Below are 18,529 nucleotides of genomic sequence, written 5' to 3' on the forward strand. Positions count from 1 at the left end.
CTTTGGTAATCCTTACAAACGCAAGTCTTTAATAAAAAGGGGCTTATGGTCACAACCGGTCACTAGCGGAGTTCAGCTTCTACTGTCAATAGTATTATAATATCCTCAATGGCCGCAAAACGATTGGCCACTACGATTGGCCCTAACAACAACGAACCTATGGACTCCAGTGAATGAGTGTTTTGTCAGGCTTGGCTTACTGACTCAAACAAGTGGTTTTGGCATTCAACAATTAATACAAGATGGGGGAGAAAAGTCTTACCACAAACGTGGTGAAACACTTTAAAAAGGTCACACATGCGCACGGTAAACTCTTGGATCCTTCAAAAGGCTGTGTCCTGTCTTGCCTCCAATACTCTTTCTAGTTAACAGCGTGAAAGGGAGCCTCGAGTTAACGCTACATCCTTTTGGCATCGGCAATATATAGGACCTTAAAAAGCCTGGTACAGCACAACTTGATTCCAGAATGACTGACCTCCTGACCCTAGGGACTGAGATGGTTGATGAGCATCATGATGCTCCCTCACTATACAGCCCAGTTAAATAACTGACCTCCTGACCCTAGAGACTGAGATGGTTGATGAGCATCATGATGCTCCCTCACTATACAGCCCAGTTAAATAACTGACCTCCTGACCCTAGAGACTGAGATGGTTGATGAGCATCATGATGCTCCCTCACTATACAGCCCAGTTAAATGACTGACCTCCTGACCCTAGGGACTGAGATGGTTGATGAGCATCATGATGCTCCCTCACTATACAGCCCAGTTAAATGAATGACCTCCTGACCCTAGGGACTGAGATGGTTGATGAGCATCATGATGCTCCCTCACTATACAGCCCAGTTAAATGAATGACCTCCTGACCCTAGGGACTGAGATGGTTGATGAGCATCATGATGCTCCCTCACTATACAGCCCAGTTAAATGAATGACCTCCTGACCCTAGGGACTGAGATGGGTGATGAGCATCATGATGCTCGCTCACTATACAGCCCAGTTAAATGACTGACCTCCTGCCCTACTGTGTGTCTGATTGTACAGGTCAAACGGTACTAAAGTGGATGCAATAATCAAAACAATAATTTTAAGAAATCACAGTGTCAACACTTTTCACCCTTTCAGGGGGAAAAAATGTGTTCATTCATGAATTAGAACTGCAGAGGTCTTAGTTGACAAGCAGGAGAGTGGACACCACAGATTGGCGCTGGAATGGACCGACTAGATCAAATCAAAAACTAAATGGCGGGAGCACCTTGGAATCAAGTTCAGAGGCATTGGACAGAACCCAGCAGCCACATTGAGTGTCTTTAAAAAAGATAACGCTAAAAAGAATTTGAATAATTGGAGGAACTATGCTTTACATATCCAACAGTGACCTTCAAACCCCCTAAACCCTTCAATCATGTTCTCTTTTAAATAGAAAAAAAGAAAAGGGTCAACAATGGCAATAAATTAATATTATGTAACCATTCATTTTTTCTTCACAGATTTGACAGTGAGTAAGTTGGAGAAGGGTCTCTGGGCCCCAGCCTTGCTGTGCTCATGCTGAAGTCCCTTCTAATATTCTAACTATGGTTTCACACCAGGTTGTACTCCTTCAGGTTGAGCTGCAGGATGGTGTCTTTGACGGCGGCGAACACAAAGCGGATGTTCTCCGTGTCTGTGGCGCAGGTGAAGTGGGAGTAGATGATCTTGTCGCTGTCTGGGTTCAGGTCCACAAACATCTTCAGGATGAACTCGCGGCCAGCCTGGGCATCTCTCTGGGGACCTATGTTAGAGACATAAACATATTATAAGCCTTGTTATTACACATTATAAAAAGGCTCATGAATGCTTTTAACAAGTCATAAACCATTCTACCAGTGGGCTTTAAGTAAAAGGAAACTGTATTTTCACCCAGAGGCCACTCACCGTCAAACTCTGGGAAGTAGTCAACCAGGTGGGAGTACATGATCTTCTCCTCCAAGAGGTCCTTCTTGTTGAGGAAGAGGATGACGGAAGAGTTCTGGAACCAGGGATATGTGATGATGGTCCTGAACAAGGCTTTACTCTCCTCCATTCGGTTCTGAGAGAGAAACGAGAGTAGAAGAACAGTTTAAGTCCAGCTGCTTTCATTAAAAGCGGAAGTTCAGCTACACTATCCTGTTAAGAACAGGTTTTAAATCAGAGCGATAGAGAGAGAGATGGCCTCCAGATGCCTTTTCATTTCACCACTGGGCTGCTATGTACTTTCTTTTAACCTTTACATTCACTGCTAGACACACACCGCACCTAAAGTGATCCACAAAGTCCATTCTATGATGCCATATCCATTTAGGCAAGAGTATTGTCACAAATCTCTGCTCATTTGTGTGCGGTGCTCCACAAGCAATCTTTCAGGTCTCATAGTTCTCAGATTTGCATGGAGGTTTGAAGTACAGGTGACAAAACGATAAAATTTCACAGCTTTACATCCAACCAACTGGTCTTATGCTGTTTCTATTGTATTGTCACCATAAACATTAATGATGTTTTAAAAGGTCTCAGTTTTTTTCCCCAAGGACACAGACAGTGAAAAAGCCAAGCGCATGCTGGAAACTGCTGGGAACAAACAGATGGTGTGCCTTCGAGGAAGTTCTGTCGCCCGGAGGCTGTATTCAAAACAGCTGCAGGAGTCATTTACAACTGCTTTCCAAGTGGAAGGGAAGTCTAGCTGGAAAAAGCAGTCTTATCTTCATTATTTTAAATTAGGAAAAGCCTTTCACCTTCAAAAGTGCAGAGGTATGCCTCTAATACACCATAGTTGAGAGAGAAGACCATAGCCACAGATATTCACATTATGTTGTCCATTGTAATAATGTAATTTGAGTGACAGAATTGTACAATGTTTCAGAGACCTGTATTTAACTTGCTTTGTTGGATATTATTCGGAGTCCTATTGTCAAATTATGTAACTTCATGCAAAGTGCTGCTGTTAACTAAATAGTCAAATAGGTGTACTTTCTGTGTGTCAGGGCCGGCGCCAGAACAAATCATTTAGACAGGCATTTGATTTCCATAGGTGGGCAAGGTTTTTCTTTTTTTTTTTCTTCACGGGACCGCCTATGTTTTTTTAATGGGTTTAATAGTAAAAGACATGTAATTTAACTGTAATAATGTATTACCTTTTTAATGTGGCATTAACACAACCAGTCCATTTTCTCATCTGATTGTCAAACAAATCACTTCAAAAAGTAGGTTACTTTCGCACGTTCGTCCAAAATCATTCCAGCATCTGAACAGCATACTGCGCACCCACCAACTTTCCTTTAATTCGCAAGTAGCTGAAAATCACCGGAGAAAGCATCTGAGCCAGCGATACAGCACCCCTCTGTCTTACTATATATATCCGGGGCGGAAGGTAGCCTAGTGGCTAGAGCGTTGGGCCAGTAACCGAACGGTTGCTAGATCGAATCCCCGAGCTGACAAGGTCAAAATCTGTCATTCTGCCCCTGATCACGGCAGTTAACCCACTGTTCCTAGGCCATCATTGAAAATAAGAATTTAAATAAAGGTTAAATAAAGGTTAAATAAAAAATATCCCATGTACCTGATGCTTTATGGCCAAAAAGAGTATGACATGCCATAACCCTTTTTAGCCAGACAGCATCAGATACATGGGCACATACTGAGACAGAGGAACACTGTTTAGCTCGCTTTGATGCTTTATCTTTCTGTCATCGCTCGTCTCAGTAGAAAATTATAAATATTTCAATATTTATTTTATTTGGACAGGCAACGAAGTACGGTAGAGCAGAACCCCTAAGGCCTACCCATAAATCCAGCCCTGTTGTGTGTGTGTGTGTGTGTGTGTGTTAAGTTGACAAAAACAACGCTCACCTCGTTATCAGATTCTACGAGCACCTGGTCATACTCGCTTAGTGCCACCAGAAACATGATGGATGTGACGTTCTCAAAGCAGTGTATCCACTTCCTCCTCTCTGACCTCTGACCCCCCACGTCCACCATCCTGTCATAGGAACAGAGGAGCAGCGTTAAGTGCAGATGACTTGAGTACCACTAGAGTTGGCATGGAAATATACTGTAGGTCCTATTCGTGTTCGCTACATGATCATTGTTTTAGTGAACTTCCAAGCTGGTACTACACACTATTTATTAGGTACACCACCCCATTGCCAAAATGGTTCACTCCTACAGACAGTGTTCACGTGGCCTTGAGATGCTATATAAAAGCAGACCGACAGGCATCGAGGCATTCACTTACTGTTCAATTGAACATTAGAATGGGCAAAACGAGTGACCTAAGCGACTGAGCGTGGTATGGTCGTCAGTGCTAGGCACGCTGGTTCCACTATCTCAGAAACGGTCTGTCTCCTGGGCTTTTCATGCACAAGTGTCTAGAGTTTACAGAGAATGCTGCGACAAACAAAAAACACTTCCAGTCAGCGGCAGTCCTGTGGGCGAAAACAGCTCGCTGATGAGAGGTTGAAGGAGAATGGCGAGAATTGTGCAAATAACAGCACAGTACAACAGTGGTGTGCAGAACGGCATCTCGGAACGCCCAACTGGCCGGTCCTTGTCACGGATGGGCTATTGCAGCAGACGACCACACCGGGTTCCACACCTATCAGCTAGAAACATGAAGAAGTGGCTCCAGTGGGCACGCGATCACCAACACTGGACAATGGAGGAGTGGAAAAACATCACCTGGTCTGACGAATCCCAGTTCCTGTCGCATCATGCTGATGGCAGAGTCAGGATTTGGCATAAGCACCATGGGTCCATGGCCCCATCCTGCCTGGTGTCAACGGTACAGGCTGGTGGCGGTGGTGTCATGGTGAAGGGAATGTTTTCCTGGCACACATTAGGTCCCTTGATACCAACTGAGCAACGTTTCATCCCCTGAAGAACTCTGGCTGTTCTGGAGGAAAAGGTAGGGTCCAACCCGGTACTAGATGGGTGTACCTAATAAACTGGCCACGGAGTGTAGATGCCCCAAGAATATAACATCAATTGATAGAGCTCTACCCACTGGTCTGTTCTCCCCACTACATCAATATGGAAGTGGAATAGTACATATAATCAGTGGCTAGTGCGAGAACTGAGACAATCCTTCATCTCAGGGTGTCATTCTATTCCATTGTTGCTTTGTTAGAATAGAATAGCCCAGTGAGCTTGATGGTTGGCATACCTGAAGATGACACTCTGGAGGTCAAAGGGGTACTCGATGATGCCCGTAGTGGGGACCCTAACTCTCAGCACATCCTGCTGGGTGGGAAGGTATGAGGCCTCTGCGATCCGGTCCAGCGCATTCATGTAACTAAGGAGACAAAAAAAGTATTGTGAGTGCCCACTGACAGGTGATGATAATATATGAAAGTATAGAAAAAGAATGACCAGACATGGTCAGATATTTTAAGTTGGCAGCCTAGGGAACATTCGACCATGAAATCTCCTATTTACTAACTATTTACTAACTATTTGACCATAGATAAAGTACAATATTTATAACATCGTGACCATTGAAGTTGTCTGTCTGAGATTGAAGTTAGCAACTCGCAGGAATGGCCTTCATAAGTAGAGTTAGAGATCTCATTTACTCACTATTTGGTAGAGTCCGACAGCTGGTACTCCCGTCTCCTATCGTAAGCTTCCTGGATGCCTGGATCGTTCCATAAACACTTGATGGCGTCTATGTAGGGGTTTGCCAACGTGCTGACTTTCTCCACATCCACCTCTCGGACCACGTTAGCGTTGCCCTGAGAGAGGAAAAAAAACGGATTAAGACACTCCTCCAGGTTAAACTTTCAGTCGACAGAAACAAACATCAATTGAATGGCATCAATTCAAGGTTCTATGTGTCTTACATGGGACTAAAGCATAACCCAGGCAGAGGCAGGCAATCTTGACGGTTGATGAGTATGGCTGCGTTCCAGGTGGTCGATTTTGCAATTGTAGTGCACAGATGACCAGATCCCATGACTCCTGGAGAGGTGTTTAATTAACGTCTCAGGAAGCCCAATAATATCATATAGGAATCTTCTGAGATGCACAGCCTACAAAAAAAGAGCCTAAAACGCGGCCTTTTTCTTTCACTATGCCGTTCCACAGATGACTCTTCGTGCCTAATATGAATCTACCACATAGCCCAACTCCAGAAGTATCATGTTCTAATGTTACTTAGAAAAAGGAAAATGAATTCCCTTATGTCACATGACTGTCTTCACTTCCTTATCTGGCCTCACCTCATGACTTATTTCTACTGTACCTTGTTACCAAAACCCAAAAAGGAAGTGATTGTTTTTTCCTGGTGACAACCTGGGAATGACATGCTACTGCCCCCTGTTGAAAGTATCCAATCGTTAAGCCAGCACAACAGGAAAATACCACAAGCTTCATATACAATACAGGCCACTTGTGATTTAATCAATAAGACTATATGAACACTAACGAACAACAGAAACCACTGAACATACATAAGGGAACCATCCATTCCTCAAATAACAACATGAGACTACATGGTCAGATGTCACACCAGGCCTAGGGATTCAAATGAGACATGGCCAGTCGATAACAGATGGGTCTCAGTTCCTCTATTGGCCAGTTATGTGGAATTACCTGCAGTTCTAGATGTGACTTGAGAACTTTCTTTTCTGCAGACCCAACTTTTTGTAACCGGAAGGGGATAGCACCACTATTTGGTCAAAGGAATAGGCAGAATTAGGTTTAGTACACCAGATCATGACTTTCCTCTCACTCACACACAAACCCTTGGCTGGATGACATGGAAGGGGGTTGGATGAGAGTGACAGGAAGACACAGGAAGTGCCAAAACAGACAGGATGTGATTGTGGACGACTGTTCCATGAAAGATAGCATAAAGGAGGAGATTATGCTCAGTAACACATCTCTCTCATTCTCACTGTCACACACACACACACACACTTCCATTCCCTCTTTCCCTCCTTACCTTGTTGTGCTCATATTTGTAAGGAATCCTTAGGGTCTCTGTGGCGCGGATCATGGACTGCATGGCAGTGAAGATGTTCTGGTACACCAGCTTGGTGAAGCCTCGCTTGTCCTCCTCTGAGTAGCCGGCGCCATGGATGATTCTCATCTGTTTAATGAAGGTGCTCTTCCCACTCTCTCCAGTACCTGGTAAAAGGGGAGAGGGGTGAGGATGGGGAAGGAAGGAATATATGTTTTTTTTTTTATTTCACTTTTATTTAACCAGGTAGAACAAGTTCTCATTTACAACTGCGACCTGGCCAAGATAAAGCAAAGCAGTGCGACACAAACAACAACACAGAGCTACACATGGAATAAACAAACATACAGTCAATAATACAATAGAAAAAGTGTATGTATGTATGTATGTATGTATGTATGTATGTATGTGTGTGTGTATGTGTGTATGTGTGTATGTATGTATGTATGTATGTTTACACACACACACATACATACACACACGGGACACGACAAGACGAAGACGTCTGACTGCTACGCCATCTTGGAAATGGAATGGGTAATTGAAAAAGTGCGAGGCACTATATCCAGACAAGGATAGCATCTGACCCAGAGTCAAGACAAACAAACCAAAATCCATAATCACCTATTACAGCCCTATTCACATTTAAACACGCACACATTCTCGATCTCCTTTCCCGGCTTCTCCTGCCAGCTCCTTAGATTTCTTGGCCTGGTCTGTGACCAAGAACAACATCTCCATGGATACAATAACTATTGTGATGTGAGCTCTAGATCCTAGAGAGATCCTTGACAGAGGTACTCAACAGAACCTAAATGTACATCTACCACCCTAATCATAGACTGTTCTCTCTGCTACCACACAGCAAGCGGTACCAGAGCGCCAAGTCTAGGTCCAAGAGGCTTCTAAACAGTTTCTACCTCCAAGCCATAAGACTCCTGAACACCACTGCTACTCTCTGTTATTATCAATGCATAGTCACTTTAATAACTTTACTTACATGTACATATTACCTCGACCAACCAGTGCCCCCCGCACATTGACTCTGTACCGGTACCCTCTGTAAATAGTCTCGCTATTGTTATTTTACTGCTGCTCTTTAATTACTTGTTCCTTTTATTTCTTATTCGTATTTTTTAAACTGCATTGTTGGTTAGGGGCTTGTAAGTAAGCATTTCACTGTAAGGTCTACACCTGTTGTATTCGGCGCATGTGACTAAGAATTTGATTTGATACACGGGGCCAACATAATAATGATGTATCTTATCTCCATCAAACCACAACTGGAGGTTAATATCCTATACGAGCTCTACACAGGGACAACATAATGATGAATTACTCAGGATGTGTCCCAAATGTCTCCCTATTCCCTTTATAGTGCACTTATTTTGACCAATGAGCCTTTGTCAAAAAAACAAAAAAATAAAAGTGCACTGTAAAGTGAATAGAGTGCCATTAGGGACACAGTCGTCGTCATCCCCCTTCCCCCCCACACAGTTCTGAGAGGAGATAGAAGAACCTCTTCATTTACATGAAGCTATAAATAAGGAGAGGGGAGGGCAAGCAGGTGTATCCTGGGGGAGAAATGGAGCAACTCTGGATCAGAGATAGAACACGTCCCTGGTGAAGGACTCTGATAACTAGAGATAGTAGACATGAAACCATCAACTGGTCTTTGGCTGGGACTGAAACTAGTGGACTACAGACAGCTGGTCCTGTTGTAAAGTACATGTAGATCTTTTGCAGACTAAGGGTGTTGCCAGGCATACGGTTAGGGTCCTACAGAAAGTGGTAAAGTGGTACCCTCTAACCCAGAGTCCCCCCAAACACAGAAACACATGAAGTAGAGAAAGCTACAATGTTTTGGGATCATACATACAGCATGTTGGGAAATGGAGTTAGAACCACACTGATCTTGTAAAGACCGAAGATTACCTGCACTTAATTTAGCTTGCTGAGATACTAGTGATTAGATTGGAGTTTAGAGGACGGGGAATATGTTGTTCCAATGTTGGCAACTGGACTAGTTTATATATGTGGTAAGGTAGCAGCCTATATCAGGGGTTCCCAAACTTTTTTGCTTCGTGACCCACCAATTGAGGTGTCTTTTGAGTCACAACCAACCATAAGGGTTGAGCGGTGAAAAAACATACACAGACCAAATAATAAGTAAAACATGTAAATCTGGCATCAGAGAAAACATGTATTTGTAAAGCTAATTTCCTGCAATTCTAAACATGTTGGCATGGAGCTGAGAGAATTTTGCAGTTTTTAAGCAAATGCTATGCATTTTGACATGGCTAATGCTGTGTTCATATGCTCGAACATTATAACAAAATCAACGGTGCCTGATTGTCTAGCTTTTATTTTGTTGATTGTAAGTTCTCAAAAATATATACAGTGAGGGAAAAAAGTAATTGATCCCCTGCTGATTTTGTACGTTTGCCCACTTACAAAGAAATGATCAGTGTATAATTTTAATGGTAGGTTTATTTTAACAGTGAGAGACAGAATAACAACAAAAACATCCAGAAAAACGCATGTCAAAAATGTTATAAAAGGATTTGTATTTTAATGAGGGAAATAAGTATTTGACCCCTCTGCAAAACATGAGGGGTCAGACTTAGTACTTGGTGGCAAAACCCTTGTTGGCAATCACAGAGGTCAGACATTTCTTGTAGTTGGCCACCAGGTTTGCACACATCTCAGGATGGATTTTGTCCCACTCCCACTCCTCTTTGCAGATCTTCTCCAAGTCATTAAGGTTTCGAGGCTGACGTTTGGCAACTCGAACCTTCAGCTCCCTCCACAGATTTTCTATGGGATTAAGGTCTGGAGACTGGCAAGGCCACTCCAGGACCTTAATGTACTTCTTCTTGAGCCACTCCTTTGTTGGCCGTGTGTTTTGAGTCATTGTCATGCTGGAATACCCATCCACGACCCATTTTCAATGCCCTGGCTGAGGGAAGGAGGTTCTCACCCAAGATTTGACGGTACATGGCCCCGTCCATCGTCCCTTTGATGCGGTGAAGTTGTCCTGTCCCCTTAGCAGAAAAACACCCCCAAAGCATAATGTTTCCACCTCCAGGTTGGACTGTGGGGATGGTTTTCTTGGGGTCATAGGCAGCATTCCTCCTCCTCCAAACACGGCGAGTTGAGTTGGTGCCAAAGAGCTCCATTTTCATCTCATCTGACCACAACACTTTCACCCAGTTGTCCTCTGAATCATTCAGATGTTCATTGGCAAACTTCAGACGGGCATGTATATGTGCTTTCTTGAGCAGGGGGATCTCGCGGGCGCTGCAGGATTTCAGTCCTTCACGGCGTAGTGTGTTACCAATTGTTTTCTTGGTGACTATGGTCCCAGCTGCCTTGAGATCATTGACAAGGTCCTCCCGTGTAGTTCTGGGCTGATTCCTCACCGTTCTCATGATCATTGCAACTCCACGAGGTGAGATCTTGCATGGAGCACCAGGCTGAGGGAGATTGACAGTTCTTTTGTGTTTCTTCCATTTGCAAATAATCGCACCAACTGTTGTCACCTTCTCACCAAGCTGCTTAGCGATGGTCTTGTAGCCCATTCTAGCCTTGTGTAGGTCTACAATCTTGTCCTTGACATCCTTGGAGAGCTCTTTGGTCTTGGCCATGGTGGAGAGTTTGGAATCTGATTGATTGATCGCTTCTGTGGACAGGTGTCTTTTATACAGGTAACAAGCTGCGGTTAGGAGCACTCCCTTTAAGAGTGTGCTCCTAATCTCAGCTCGTTACCTGTATAAAAGACACCTGGGAGCCAAAAATCTTTCTGATTGAGGGGGTCAAATACTTATTTCCCTCATTAAAATGCAAATCAATTTATAACATTTTTGACATGCGTTTTTCTGGATTTTTTTGTTGTTATTCTGTCTCTCACTGTTCAAATAAACCTACCATTAAAATTATAGACTGATCATTTCTTTGTCAGTGGGCAAACGTACAAAATCAGTAGGGGATCAAATACTTTTTCCCCCACTGTAAGTCCCTTATCTTTTCTACATACTTTATTTTAGTCATTTAAGTTCACACTTAAATGTAAATGTATATATTTTTTTAAATAACAAAATATATTTGTTTTTGAAATGCACAAAAAAAATTGCTTCCTGCGACCCACCTGGACCCCTGCCGTGACCCACAAGTGAGTACCGACCCACAGTTTGGGAACCACTGGTCTATATACAGTGGTGGAAAAAGTACCCAGTAATCATACTTGAGTAAAAGTAAAGATACCTTAATAGAAAATGACTCAAGTAAAAGTGAAAGTCACCCAGTAAAATACAAGTTGAGTAAAAGTATTTGGTTTTAAATATAGTTAAGTATCAAAAGTAAATGCTCAAATACACTTAAGCATCAAACGTAAAAGTATAAATCATTTCAAATTCCTTATATTAAGCTAACCAGACGAAACCATTGAAAACAGATAGATAGGGGCACACTCCAATACTCAAACAAAATTAACAAAACACAGCATGCGTGTTTAGTGAGTCCACCAGATCATCAGTAGGGATGACCATGAATGTTCTCTTGATAAGTGTGTGAATTGGACCATTTTCCTGTCCTGCTAAGCATTCAAATAACGAGTACTTTTGAGTGTCAGGGAAAATGAATGGAATAATAACTACATTATTTTCTTTAGGAATGTAGTGGAGTAAAAGTAAAAGTTGTCAAAAATATAAATACTTAAAGTAAAGTACAGATACCCCAAAAAAACAACTTAAGTAGTACTTTAAAGTATTTTTACACCACTGTCTATAGAGCATTGATGTGATTGTCACAAACAGAGCAGCAGGTAAATCAGGCCTAAACCATACACTGCGTGCACAATTATTAGGCAAATTGTATTCCTCGAGATTAATTTTATTGTTGAACAAACACAATGCTCTCAGTCAATCCAAAATGTTATTGAACCTCAAACCTGAATGTTTAACAAAGGAAAAGTGAGTTTTGTCTTTCTCAGGGAAATATATAAGTGTGCACAATTATTAGGCAACTATTAAGTGTGCAGAATTATTAGGCAACTAAATTACAAAAATAATCTCTCAACTCACTTGTTTATTCTCAATTTTTAGAGTAAGTGTAACAGATAAGTAACACAAAATGACAATTATCTAACATTTTTGGCCTTTCAAAAATATTCAGTGACCAATATAGCCACCCTTATTTTCAAGAACTGCCATGAGCCTTCCATCCATGGAGTCTGTCAGTTTCTTGATCTGTTCACAATCAATTTTCGCTGAAGCAGCAACCACAGCCTCCCAAATGCTGTTCAAAAAGGTGTATCGTCTTCCATCACTGTAAATCTCACGTTTGAGAAGGGCCCACAAGTTCTCAATAGGATTTAAGTCAGGTGAGGAAGGGGGCCAGGTCATTATTCAGGCATCTTTGAGGCCCTTGCTGGCTAGCCAAGCAGTGGAGTACTTGGATGCATGTGATGGAGCATTGTCCTGCATGAAGATCATGGCCTTCTGGAATGCTGAGGACTTCTTCCTTCTTCCACTGTTTGACGAAAGAATCTTCCAGAAACTGGCAGTAGGTTGGGGAGTTGATTTTCAGTCCATCTTCAACCTGAAAAGGTCCAACTACCTCATCCTCAATGATAGCAGCCCATACCAGTAACCCTCCTTCTCCTTGCTGGCACCTGACTCAAAGTGGTGCCCTGTGTCCATTACTGATCCAGCCACGGGCCCATCCATTTGGTCCATCAAGAGTCACTTTCATTTCATTTGTCCATAAAACCTTTGAAAAATCTGTCTTCAGGTATTTCTTTGCCCAATCTTGACGCTTCAACTTGTGAATCTTATTCAGTGGTGGTCTTGTTTCAGTCTTCTTGACCTTGGCCATGTCTCTGAGCACTTGACACCTTGTACTTCTGAACACTCCAGGTAGGTTGCAGTTCTGGAATACGGTGACACTGGAGGATAATGGGTTCCTGGTAGTTTGATGTTTAATTCTTCTCAAGTCTTTTGCAGTTAATTTGTGCCTTTTCTTCCCCATGCGATTTTTGCGCCCCAGTTGACTATTCGCAACAAAACGTTTGAATGTCCGGTGGTCACACCTCAATAGTAGAGCTATTTAAAGAGTGTCGCATCCGTCTGAAAGGCATTTTACATTTTTGGCTTTTCAGTGTCAGTTACATTTCTTATTTGGCCCATTTTACCTGAGGTAATGAGGCTGCCTAATAATTATGCACACCTTGATATAAGGTGTTATTCACTTTCGCCACACCCTCCCTCATTACACAAAGACGTATCACCTGAAAATGATTAAATCCAATAAGCATTCAAGTTTATATGGTTTGGAGTTCAAAAATATGAATAGAAACAATGATAAGATCAGAATATTCACTTGCCTAATAATTGTGCACGCAGTGTAGAGACCAGTACTAATGTGTTCTAATGCTCCGTTTGTAAACAAGTGGGAGGTGGGATTTACCAGTTGTGAAGTTGTAAATACCAGTTGCATGCATTCACGTGCTTTGAAGTCGTTGATAAATGCTGATTGACTAACGGCCAACAAGATGCGTAAACCATAACCTAAATGTACAGCTATCAAGCTAGTAAGCAATTTAAAGAGTAAAAAAAGCACATTTATAGTTAGCTTTTTATAAATACTGTTTTGTTACGTTTAACTGCCGAAAATGCTGTTTGAGGTAATTTCCTTAGTAGGTGACGTTTGAGTTCCACATGTGGGAGAAATCGGAGCTCAGGGATGATCGACAAGTTTCCCACTAGTAATTACCAGTTGAAGGGTCATTCAAGTGGATTTTTCCTAGTCGTATGTGGTAAATTCCCACTTGGTTACGAACACAGAATAAGGCTGGCCTGTATCAAGGCAACAGTCTTCTTCCCCCATCACTCTACCAGCTTCTCTCACACGGATTACATCATAACATTGACACAAGTCATTTTTTAGGGAACTAACGCAACTTTGGAAATATTACATCATAGACAGACTGCTTGTATTTTTTTGAACTGTGAATTGTGCATCTACTTTCTATGAGGACGTGTAGCTGTAGACAACAAAAATGATGGTCAAGGATAAATACAATAATAATGAAGTAGCCTAACATAATACATTTAATTTATAGTGCTTTCTATTATAATATTGATGTTCTTATATTATGCATCTGAAGTATCCTATACACTTGCACCAGACAGTCCAAATGGTATGTGATAGAATACATGTTACCCAGGATCCCACCTGAATTCACAAACGGACTGCTTTAGGGGTGGTCCCATCAAGATACTTTAGGTAAGGCGTCAGCATTCTTCATTTCGGTTGGCGGTTAGTCAAAGTCGGCTAGGTGAACCGAACGAGTGTGCTGGCATACTCTCTTAAAAGACCTTCGCTTGAAAAACGGGAAAAAACGCAATAGTATTGTTTGTCCATTTTGAGATGCCGTAGCCAGTATACAGTTCCTCAAAATAGTCTGAATTAATCTAAGATAATTTAAGAATCGGTCATTAATGTCATCATTTTGCCGAGGAGATCTTAGTCATGCAATTTTACATCTAACTAAGATGTTTGGTGCAGTATTTCCCAATGAAAACGTGCATGAAAAGGAGTAGTCTCTCGTTGAATGACCACAAAGACTTTATTGAAGAATCCCTACTGTTGACCAATCACCAACAAATGGGCGTAGACTTCAGCTCCGAACTTCGGCTTGCCTCTAGAAAACAAATGGTGTGCCTGGACAGCCGAAAAAACCCTCACCAAAGTCCAAAACGTCCTCATAATATATGCACAAACTCTTCTGAACTGTTTTGGCTGGGAAGCATGTGGACGCTTTTAAGGCAAGGTTGGGCTCAATTCCAATTAAAGGCAGTCAATTCAGGAAGGTAACACAAATTACATTTTTACATTTCTGAATTTTACATTCAAATGGAATTAACTTCTTCTGTGATGACAAAGAGCCAATGAGCAGACTGAGGCCCCACCTGTTCGCACTCAACGTGTCAGAACTCTATAGGGTTTGCCTGGTTCTAGAGACCCCCTGTATTCTGAGTGGTGTATGAGGGGTTGCATTCAAGTAAGGAAACTGACACATGGCCAATGCTCTAGTATAGTTACAATATAATAATAATACAATTACGCCATTTAGCAGACGTGTTTATCCAAAGCGATTTACAGTGACTTAGGAACCCACTATTCTGGAGAAGGATGCAATTGTGTTCCGCATTTCAGGGCGTTCCTGCATATGCAGGAACCCCTTTTTATACTTCTATTGGTACATGTTAAGTTTGGACAGGCGGAAGCTCTCCAGTACGGTAGGTGGTGTTAATGCACGTTAATGCATGTTGGATGCCAGAAGGGGCGGGACCGACAACGGTAGCTAGCTAGCCGTACATGGGTAGCCAGTGTCCTTCGCCCCCGGCTGTTAGGCACTGTTTTCACGCAGTTCTGTTATCGACTGCGAAGGAAAGTTTTCGGCAGGCGGGAGCGAAGGACACTGTGTGCTAGCTTAGCCAGCTAGTCCTAAGGAGGACTCTGGTGTAACAGTGTAGGTTCCGTCCCTCTCTTCGCCCCAACCCGGGCTCGAACCAGGGACCCTTGCACACATCAACAACTGACACCCACCGAAGCATCGTTACCCATCGCGCCACAAAAGCCGCGGCCCTTGCGACGCAAGGGGAAACCCTACTTCAAGTCTCAGAGCGAGTGACGTCACCGATTGAAACGCTATTAGCGCGCACCACCGCTAACTAACTAGCCATTTCACATCGGTTACACTCACCCCCCTTTTGACCTCCTCCTTTTCCGCAGCAACCAATGATCCGGGTCACGGCACCAATGTAACAGTGTAGGTTCCGTCCCTCTCTTCGCCCCAACCCGGGCTCGAACCAGGGACCCTTGCACACATCAACAACTGACACCCACCGAAGCATCGTTACCCATCGCGCCACAAAAGCCGCGGCCCTTGCAACGCAAGGGGAAACCCTACTTCAAGTCTCAGAGCGAGTGACGTCACCGATTGAAACGCTATTAGCGCGCACCACCGCTAACTAACTAGCCATTTCACATCGGTTACACTGGCAAACAGCAAGCGGGAGGCGAGGGCAACACCGTGTGCTAGTTAACTAGCATGCTAGCTAACACACAGTGTCGCCCCTGCCGTGCTAGTGGGAGGCGACCGATTGGCGGGAGCGAAGGACACTGTCTATCGGGCACTGTTTTCCTGCAATTCTGTTAACGACGGTGAGGGCAGGTGTTTGGCAGGCAGGAGCAAAGGACACTGTCTACCGGTGTCGCTCCCGCTAGCTAGCAAGGAATGCCCACATGCAGGAACGCCCTGAATTGTGAGCTGCAATTGCACACTATTGCTATCCTGGCTAACTGAGCTACATTCTTCTTAAAGAATGTCAATGAAGCAAAAAGGTCAACAATGCTAAAGTTCACTGTATATGCACTAGTCGTTTAACAACTGTTGGACTTCTTCGATACACCCAGAAAACTAAAATGAACGATCACTGTTAGTGTGTTAGTAATGACCTGTTTATTCTGTGAATTACCAATACTGCATTTCAAAGAACTGTTGCGGCTGCTGCTGTGCAGCAAGTGTGCGGAAAATCCAGTTTACTGACCTATGTCCTATGAGAGCTGGCTTTCAGTTCAGGCAGCTAGGAGATTATTTGATTACATCTGCCCCTTTCAAACCAAGTCAATTTACAAGCCAGCCTTTTTACATAAGTAACTTTCATCATACAGTATGCCAGGCCTATATCCAAAACAGACAGACTCGAATAATGAATAGTAACTTAGTAAAAGATGGTCCATTAAACCTACATTCTAGGATAAAAAAATGAACAAAACGTTTTCCCCTGACACTTTTCCTGATATAGGCCTATACAGAAGCTGAGGGATGGAGCTGGGGAAATGTAACCCCTCTCAAATTCATAGACATAGCTCTAGATGCAAGGACTGACAATCCATGACATCCACATGATACCTTCAAAAATATGTTTAAAACTATTAGCCTATTTCTTGCTTAAGGTCTTCATGTTTGTAAACACGAATAAACCTTTATATTTTGGGGGTGTGATAGAAAAGCATTAGGCATTCATAAATGATATTCTTCATGAGTCAATGGGTAGGTTAAATGTCAGGAATTGAAATGACCATTGAACAGAAAGCCTTATCCCAGAGTGTACCTTTAAAAAAAAAGGCCGTCTTATTTAGAGACGTGGGCGAGTCGCGTGCACAGATTGTTGGGCCAAACGTTCCGACTCGAAACATTCAAGAACGTCTACAAGTCTTATATGTAGTGCAAGTAAACACTCGTTTAGCTCAGGATTTCTCGACCCTGTAATTGCTACCAATAAAACGCCTAGACTTTGGCCTCGTCCGTAAACAGACAGAAACCACAAGTCTATCATCCTAGTTACGACGTATTGAAGTGATTAGTTAAATTCTAAAAAGGTAGCAATATTAAAATAAAAATGCTTTGGAACACTTGCGATTGATAGAACTGCTACAATTTGGCATGTGTGGCTGGCTACAAAGTTTGTCTGGTTTTCAGGAGTAACTCGCGCAGCACCACCCAAATTGAATGTTCGCCTTTATTTGCATCACTCATCATCACCACTAGCTTACCGAGAAGCAACAGCTTCAATTCCCGGCGAGCATCCCTCTTGTCCCGGCGGAGCTGCCTCTCGATCTCGTCGTTGATCCGCCTGGATTCTTTCGCCTCCTCGCTTAGGCAACACGCCATTATGGCGTCTAGGGTCATTCTTTTAAAATCACCTTTCCTTCTTCTTTATGCACTACGCAGATTCCAGTTGCGATAAGTTATAACAATTTACGGATATCAAATCACGCCATTACAGCTGCAAAAAAACATGGACGCGTTATAAAGCGGCATAGCCTGGGGGGAGAGAAATGTATAGGCTATTTGAGAAATTGTTGACCCCCCTCCCCCGTTTCGTTTCGCTTTCTGACGGACTGTCAGTCAGCAAACAGTGGCTCGGGGAGTTAACTAAATGTCAGAAATTCTAATTGGGAAGTCTGAGTTTCCTTCTAAATATGATAATCAGAACCGTTTAAAACAATCATACGTAATGTTTTATGTGATAAGCATTCTCATTCTTGCCCAGTCATCCTCTTCACATATTTTTTTAAAGTATGTCTTCGTATCCTAATAGTCCCATAATCCATTCGATGAGAAAATACATGAATAAACGTGCTCGCTTTATTTCCATTAGTCGACTCCCGGGCGTGGTAAAGCCGAATATGGCGGATTTACACTCCAATCCGCTAGGCAGGAATACTGTTATTTCTCTCTGACGAAAGAAAAACACAAGAAAAAACGCACCAATCTCATGTTAGCCTACTTCCCAATACGGAAAAACTCGTCATCCGTGTGCTTTCAAAAACAGGGAAACTTAGATTATTCTGCTATACCTTTGCCTATAATAAAGTTGGAAAAAAATACGTTTTTCGTTCAGCCTTCCCCTGTCCTCAATTCTCCGTGTGTTTTTATAACAGAGACATCCACTCCTAGCCGGTGACGTCGGACAGTGGTAGCAGGG

General features: G+C 42.8%; 1 protein-coding gene across 1 annotated transcript; it reads right to left on the reverse strand.

Moving 5' to 3' along the window:
- On the reverse strand, positions 1-18,529 carry LOC115164831 (guanine nucleotide-binding protein G(q) subunit alpha). Its single transcript, XM_029717672.1, has 7 exons — positions 17,595-18,529; positions 6,954-7,138; positions 5,588-5,742; positions 5,175-5,303; positions 3,863-3,992; positions 1,916-2,069; positions 1-1,772 (listed from the first exon to the last, which is right to left on the reverse strand). Exons 1-7 carry the CDS (start codon positions 17,728-17,730, stop codon positions 1,582-1,584), a joined length of 1,080 nt encoding a protein of 359 aa, XP_029573532.1. The 5' UTR covers positions 17,731-18,529; the 3' UTR covers positions 1-1,581.

Source organism: Salmo trutta, chromosome 27 (genome assembly GCF_901001165.1).
Source record: "Salmo trutta chromosome 27, fSalTru1.1, whole genome shotgun sequence".
In the NCBI taxonomy this organism is placed as follows: Eukaryota; Metazoa; Chordata; class Actinopteri; order Salmoniformes; family Salmonidae; genus Salmo; species Salmo trutta.

Bases quoted from the DNA above. Each gene is read 5' to 3' on its own strand.
- LOC115164831 (XM_029717672.1), bottom strand. From the start codon at position 17,730: ATGACCCTAGACGCCATAATGGCGTGTTGCCTAAGCGAGGAGGCGAAA. The intron at 5,743-6,953 runs GTAAGGAGGGAA...TTCCTCTCTCAG, and splicing joins ACAAATATGAGCACAACAAG to GGCAACGCTAACGTGGTCCG. The intron at 3,993-5,174 runs GTATGCCAACCA...TTCCTATGACAG, and splicing joins CTCCAGAGTGTCATCTTCAG to GATGGTGGACGTGGGGGGTC.